Below are 7,430 nucleotides of genomic sequence, written 5' to 3'. Positions count from 1 at the left end.
GTCTTTACCAGCCTTTAAAGGTTATTTTTAAACTACTTTCTTTAATATCCTTTGTTTCCATCTTTTCTGTCATCATTTAAGAAAGCCTGCTGGGACGCCAGCGTACTCGCTGATTATTGACCCTTTCTGTTTTTCCCCCCAGCTCAAAAGCAGCCAGGAGCCCAAGGCGAAGAAAAGCCGTCGGAGTCACACGGTTGAGCCCAAAGAAGAAGTCAGTGTAAGCAGCTGTTATGTATTTTGTGTTCTTTGGCTGCAAACTGATTTATAACCTGATGCTATATGCTAAGTACATGGCATGAGCACGAGGGTGGAAATATTCTGATTTGGGGTTATGTAGAGGGGACCCATGACATCTCACTAAATCCCAGCAAGCTGTGGGTGCAAATGTTGTGCAGGAAAGTGAAGTAAAAGAAATGAGTGGGTTCTTCAGGGCAGTGATCAAAAGCAGACTTTAAAATCCAGCATGAACCACTTCAGCATCGCTTGAAGCGATCCGCAGCAACGAGTGGGTGGAAATTTCTAAATCAAGAATGCAAAAGCTCCTCGGTGGTCGGAACAAACATTTGCAGACAGACGGGGTTTGTGCTCAAATTGCTTGAAGTTATTTTTGAGGAATAATTTTTTTTTAAATGCATTAATTTTTTTTCTCAAAGAGAAATCCAGGTTGATACTGATACTTCAGATTTTGTCTGTCCTGGATTGGAGCTGCAAGCTCTCAGCTCTCATGTTTTCTGGTTAGAGTGGCTTATAGCTGAGCAGGAACTACTGTAACCAGCTGCAGGCCAAGATGGAGGAATCTGTGTGACAGCTGGCACAGAAGCATCCTGCTGTGACTTCTTCTAAGAGACATCACATCCTTTCCCTTAGGACCCGGAGCCGGAGATGGAGGCCGTCAGCTCCAGCCAGGAGATCCCGGTGTCGTCGGCACCGCAGCAGCCAGAAAAGCTGTCGGTGTCCACGCAGACCAAGAAGGCCAACGGGGGGTCGCCGCGCACGCTGCATCGCGGCACGCAGACCAACAGCGATGGCGCCTGTCAGAACATGTGCCATGAGAAGTACACCAAGGTCTTCAACGACGTGAAGGAGATGATGAAGGCCGACAACAAGAGGGAGACGGAGAGGGTCGTCAGAGAAGCTCTGGAGAAGGTGCGTTTGTATGAAACGACTCGGGTTTGTCTTCTAATGATGGAGAGCACTTTGGACCAGTTCCAAACCTAAGTGTGCGTGTTCTCTACAGCTCCGTGCAGAGATGGAGGAGGAGAAACGCCAGGCGGTGAGTAAGGCGGTGGCTGGAGCTCAGGCGGAGATGGAGAGGAAATGTAAGCAGGTGAAGGAGAAGTGCAAAGAGGAGCTGGTGGAGGAGGTGAAGAAGCTGGTGGCTCAACACAAACAGCTCATCTCCCAGACCAAGAAGAAGCAGTGGGTGAGTTCAGTTAACCGAGAGCTTAAAGTGTGCCTGAATATAAAGAAGATTTCTTCTTTTATTAGTTATAAAAACGCACAAACACAATCTTCCAATTTTTTTTTGTCCAAGATGATTTTCACAACCCAAAGAAATCCCAGTGTCAGTGATTTAAAACGCAGATTTAAGGTCATCACATGAGAAAACCTGGAACCAGTGTATTATATATGTTTTTTTATTATTATTATTATTATTATTATTATTATTATTATTATTATAGCTCCTTTTCCATTAGTACCTACTCGGAGCTGCTCAGTTCGCCGCTGTCTGAGCAGGTACTGAAATGTGACGGCGTCAGCCTGCATGCCACCGATTGGCTGGTCAGCAGCGTCACTCAAGCAGACATGCGAGCGTCTGGTTCTCTAAACCGCCATTTTTCAAACCCAGCTACGAGGGAAAAGGCTACAAAAAATGATGCCATGTTCGCAGAATCTGACGAAAATTCAGACAGAGCAGCGGGTATATTCTCACCTCGACGTCCACCTTTGCGTTCGAGCCACATATCAAGTCGTGTTGCTATGACAACGACCACATTAGGAGGTACTAAATTGTAACGGAAGAACAGTCGATCAGAGTTGAGTCCTGGCGAGCTGTGGCGAGTCGATCGGAGTAGGCACTAATAGAAAAAAGCAGCTGAGGTCTTGTTTACCTGTTTTTGTTTACCTTTGGCTGTTTCCTGTGCCTGCAGTGTTATAACTGCGAGGAGGAGGCCATGTACCACTGCTGCTGGAACACCTCGTACTGCTCCATCAAATGTCAGCAGGAGCACTGGCACGCCGACCACAAACGAACCTGCCGCAGGAAGAGATGAATGAACAAGCCCCGCCCCTACCCGACCTTACACAGCACGCCATTGGCTCTGTCCTCGCCTCCTCCTGTCAGTCAGTGTCTACAACAAACACAAACACTCTTCTCCCTCCTGCTTCTCGACTTGCCTTCCTGAAAACTTTGTGGACCCGATGGTTTTTTGTGCGTGCGGAGCGGTTTTGTTTCTATTATTTAATGTACCCATTGTATTGATTTTACTTTCTACGCTTTTATTTTTTCTGAACAGTGAACAGTTTGTTCAACAGCATGACTCGAACGAGTTATGACCTTGTTTTTTCCCTCTTCTTTTTTTTTTTTTTTACTGAAGTGCTAATTTTGTGTTGGAGAATGTGTTATTTAAGTGTGTAGGAACAGGTGAGCATTAACTGAATACATTTTATTACCTGACTTTTTAAAAGAAACCTTTTTCTTACTGTAAATGCAGCAAAGCGCACGCCGTCGATCCTACAGAACATTTTAAAAAAAGGTACCGTAAGCACCATCGCAGCATCAGACTGACTCCGCTTTCATACAGAAAACCGGTTTTAAAAAGGAAAAAAACAACAAAAAAACATTAAATTGTGGATTAAAAGGCTCGCTGACTTTAATGCAATTTATTCTTTTCACGAATCGATTGCGGTGGATAGCACCTTTTACCATTTTTATCGAAAATTTTATTGTCCTAAAGTCACTTATTGGGAACAGGGTCAAAAAGTCGGCTTTAAAAGATGCCGACCAAAAAAAAAAAATCTTCCATGAGAGATTTTTATTGTAATTATGCACATTTTTGGTTTCTTTTTTGGGGGGACTAGACTGTTTTTTTTTTATTTATTTTTTTTATGAGTTGGATGAAACCAGGAAGTTTTGAGTTTGTACTGAAGCCGAGGGGATGTACAGCAATCTTTCCTGAGCTGGATCTTAGAGAGGTTACATGATTTGACAGTTTTGTTGTTGGTTCTTTTTAGTTTTTTTGTTTGCACATTTCATTTTCTTAACAACCCAAATGCTTGTAATATTGCCAAAAAAAAGTCGCACCTTTTGATGAACCTACCTGAGAACATCTGGCGGCGACTCCTCTCCTCTCTTCGCCCTCCTGCAGTGTATTTAAAAAGGAAAAAAAAAAAGATGTATATTTTCCGGAGCGTCATCGGTGTCATTTTTCTAGTGACGTACACTCGAGATTCCTCATCATCTTTTTCCCCCCTTTAATCTGAAGTGACTAGCTATGAGACTCTTTCACTGCGTATGCTGTAGTTGGTGGTCGGTGCCCATTTCTTCTTCTCATCCTCTCACCCAGTGAGGCCACATGCATGTAGATAGTTTCATAGTTTTTTCATTCATTAAGGGAAAACAAGCAGGAAAAAACGACCAGACGTCTGGTCTCCATAAAGAAGCGATAATGGATGGACCAATATAAAAAATATGCAAATATGAATGATCAAACTTTTTTTTCCTCCCCCTGTGCTCAGTGTTGATGTCTAATTACGGTGCTTAGAATCGCTTTTATTTGAATTCTTTTGATGGGGCAATAAAATTGCCAGTTTTTAATGGATTTTTTTTTGTTTTTGGTTTGACTGTTTCTTCAGTTATGAAAGATGAGAGAAACTTGCTTTACCCCAAGTTGCCTTTTTCCTTTAACATATGAAAAATAAGACGCGGTGAATTCTCACATGGTGGGCAGCCCTGTAGTTTCAGTGCTGTTGGCTGTGAACGAAGCCTCCATCCTTGTGTGCACTACGTGCTGTGTTTTAGCAGTCGAATGTTTGAAGAGATCAGCTTTCTCCAACAGCAACATGCAATATTTGTCCCAATGATCACCAGCTAATCAGGCTGTTACACTTTATTCTTTAGATTTTTTTTCAAATAACAATAGAACATTTCTGTAACATTTTTTTTTGTGTTTTTTTTTTTTTTTTTTTTTTTTTAAAGACAAAAAATAATTGTGGGGGTTTCCAGCTGTGAGCCACGAAAAGCTACACTAGTAGAAAATATAGAGCTGAATTGAGTTTAACAAGTCCGGTAATGTGCAGTGAACACACAGACTCTGTTAAATGGGTTTTACTTAATCGGGACCATTTTTTTTTTCAAAGAAGAAGATTTCTGATGTAACAAAGTGGTTAAAACTTGTTACTGTGCTGGATGTTTGTCTTCTTTATGAAACATCTGAGCGGTGCAAAAACACTGTCATAGAATCCTTATTTAATGTAGTAATTGTGACAAAATGCAACAACACAAACTAAAACGGAGCTTAAAATAATCTCTTCACTATAAAGTGCCTGTTTAGTTTGACCAGTTCACACAAATACTAAATAAACTACATACTTCTTACTTCTGTTACTTAAACAATTACAAAAACACTTTAACAAAAAGGTAAATTTACTCACCAACCCTCAAAAACCGATTTGGTAATCAACATTTACTTTATGTGATCTGCACACTTCACTGCATGCTACCATGTAGGGCGACATTTTTATGAGCTCTTACTTTTACCTTGAACAGCTTTTATTGTGAAATTGGAGGAAATGCATTTCATTAACAGGAAGTTTGATGGGTAGGCTGGTGTAGCTTTTACGTTTCTAAACACAGCTAAAGACATTAATAAAATCAAGATCTCGAATGTCTCCAGCAACAATCTCAAACATAACTTTTAATGATTTAAAAAAATATATTTTTTTTTTTATTCGATCTTTTTGACTTTTTTGTGGGGAAACTGCATTCGGTTTTTTGTTGTTTTTTTTTGTTTGTTTTGTAACCATCAGATTAGTCCTGTTTACTAATCAGGAGACACAATTAAGACTTGTGTGAATTAATCACACGTCACCAGAGACGACTAAGATTTGTTGTCCCTGTGCAGTAGTTGTTCTGACAGATTGACACAGCCTCACTAATGAGATTAATTCATTGTTGATTTTACCGTTTACTGAATTTGTTGATAATGAACTTAACCCGTGATTTTTGGGCTGCCCACTATTAGAGAATTTACGGTAACGGTTGTTCCTCTGAAACGTCCCTCAGACATGAAAACTCATTAAATCCTTTATGATGTGATGTGTGCGTTACTCCTGTCATGTTCTCATAGCTCACAGTTCTCATCTTCAGTGCACTACGTGTAAATAAAACATCCTTCTGTCCCCTCCGTCATCTTATTTGTACATTGTAAATGATTTTTTTTTTCCCCTGCGGATGACTGTTAGTTGTAGTTTTTTACAATCATATCAGGTGAGTGTGTGTGAGTGAGTGTATGTGAGTGAGAGAGATTTAGTTATTGTTCTTTTAAGCTTCTTTAGTGTGTCTCAACATTTCAGCATCTCTTTTTAAAGCCGACCTTTTCCAAACCGGAGGCGGGGTTTGTGTTACACGTGACCTGCGAGGCTGCAGCTTTGATTTTTTTTTTTCTTATTGTTTTTATATTTGTCCATCCAGCCATGAAGCTTTCGATGTGATTTTTATGTTAAACCTTTCTTTTTCTGGCCACGTGTAAAGCTTTGATGCCATTCCAGTTTGCATTTCTGCTTTTTGAACTGCATGAGTAAAGGTGTACCTCCAGCTCCTCGTTCGGTTTCTTCCCCTCACGTAAACAAAAGAAAAGGCGTGATTGCACTCCTTCAGAGTAACGCAATATGACAATGATTTATATCCCCCCTCTCTCGATGCTGTTTTCAGCTTGAATAAGAGTGAATCGATCAAATTGTCCAATCATATTTGCCTTTTCGCTGTTCTTATTTCGGGATATTTTAGTACATACTGTGTACTACATGGATCCTTTGTACTTTAAGTACTTTTAGCAGGAATAAAATCAGTGTAAAGGTTTCTTTGTTCTCACTTCCTGTTGTTCTGTCCATATGTAAACTTTTACTCGTGGCTTAACATTTTCTATGCTCTTTTGTTTTCTCCCTTTTTCTTTGACACTTTAGCTAGCAATATGTATATAAATATATTCTATGTGCTAACATGGAGGAAATAAATGTATCAACAAGTTCTCCAGAGTCCGTTTTGGTTTCTTTTGAAGATATGATGCATTTCATAATGCAGGTTGTATCTAAGATATGCATTTTTACTTTAGTTTAATATTGTTTACTTGTTTACCAGTAAGTTACTCTGTATGATGCTGATTAACTGTAAATGGTTCCTATTTAAAAATGACTGTTTCTTTAAACTCAGATTTCCAAATGTGGCTGAAGGAAAAACCAACATCAAGACATTAAAGGTAAGAATGATATAAGTGATTCCCACGTCAGTAATATTTAGGTGATCAGTATTAAGAGTTTGGATGGCAGCAGTGCACAGAACAGCAAATGTGCAGCACTTTGCAAACCCCTTGGCCCACCGCTCATTTCTTTAGACTTTGCTTTTGGTTTGGTTGCAGTGGTTTATTGAAATGAAAATGCACTGTATAAGCTAAAAGAGTTTTGTACGATTCTAACTTGGAAGTCTTTGTTTGAACACGTATTTGGTATGACCACCTTTATTCTTCATCATTACCTTTGCTTTGCTATCCAGACATGATTTTACTGCACTGGAAAAGTGTTTGGGATCACTGTCATCGTGAAAATAACCCGATGGTCGTGCTTGGTGGACAAAAGTCTGACTATAAAATTTGTGTTCTATTGACGAGATCTCGAACACCGTGGGCTGAATCAGCAAAAATTCACAACAGAGTCTCCTGTTGTACCTTTTGTCCTGACGGTGATTCGAACCAAACTTTCACGTTTGGATTCATTGTTCCATCGTGATGTAGTGCAACTAATAAGCATTCACACATTCACACTCCGATGAATGCATCGGAGGGCAATTTGGGGTTAGTCTCTTGCCCAAGGATATTTGGCATGCAGAGTGGTGGTTCGATTCCTGGCTCCTCCAACCTTCCAATCAGTAGCTGATCTGCTCAGTGTTGCTAACTTAGCGACTTTGTCGCTATATTTAGCAAGTTTTCAGAGCCCCTTAGCGACTTTTTTTTCTAAAAAGCGACTAGCAACAAATCTGGCGACTTTTTCTGGTGTGACTGGAGACTTATGACGACTTTTTGACGTGAAAGCGGGTATCGCTTTCACTCTCAACAAGCAGCGGTGCTGCCGTGGGCACCTCACCCGTGCCAAAGCGCTCACGGGCGGAGGATAGTCCTCCCCCAGCTGCTATCAGGGCAGGAGATGTTCACCCATGC

At 40.5% G+C, this 7,430-nt stretch overlaps 1 protein-coding gene across 7 annotated transcripts in view; it reads left to right on the top strand.

Annotated features, from left to right (window-relative positions):
• The window catches only part of zmynd11 (zinc finger, MYND-type containing 11), a 28,702-nt gene extending 25,646 nt beyond the window's left edge, over positions 1–3,056 (top strand). For all 7 annotated transcript variants that reach the window (XM_005752425.2, XM_005752421.2, XM_013915761.1 and 4 more), the window contains 4 exons: positions 143–217; positions 868–1,146; positions 1,238–1,423; positions 2,151–3,056. In XM_005752425.2, the coding sequence (XP_005752482.1) occupies positions 143–217; positions 868–1,146; positions 1,238–1,423; positions 2,151–2,273 (663 nt within the window). In that variant the 3' untranslated portion in view covers positions 2,274–3,056. The remainder of the gene's footprint in view (positions 1–142; positions 218–867; positions 1,147–1,237; positions 1,424–2,150) is intronic.
• The last annotated feature ends 4,374 nt before the right edge of the window (positions 3,057–7,430 follow it).

The sequence above is a fragment of the Pundamilia nyererei genome, unplaced genomic scaffold (assembly GCF_000239375.1).
Source record: "Pundamilia nyererei isolate P.nyererei 1_Seehausen unplaced genomic scaffold, PunNye1.0 scaffold00358, whole genome shotgun sequence".
Taxonomy (NCBI): Eukaryota; Metazoa; Chordata; class Actinopteri; order Cichliformes; family Cichlidae; genus Pundamilia; species Pundamilia nyererei.
This window is presented reverse-complemented; position numbering and strand designations above follow the sequence as displayed.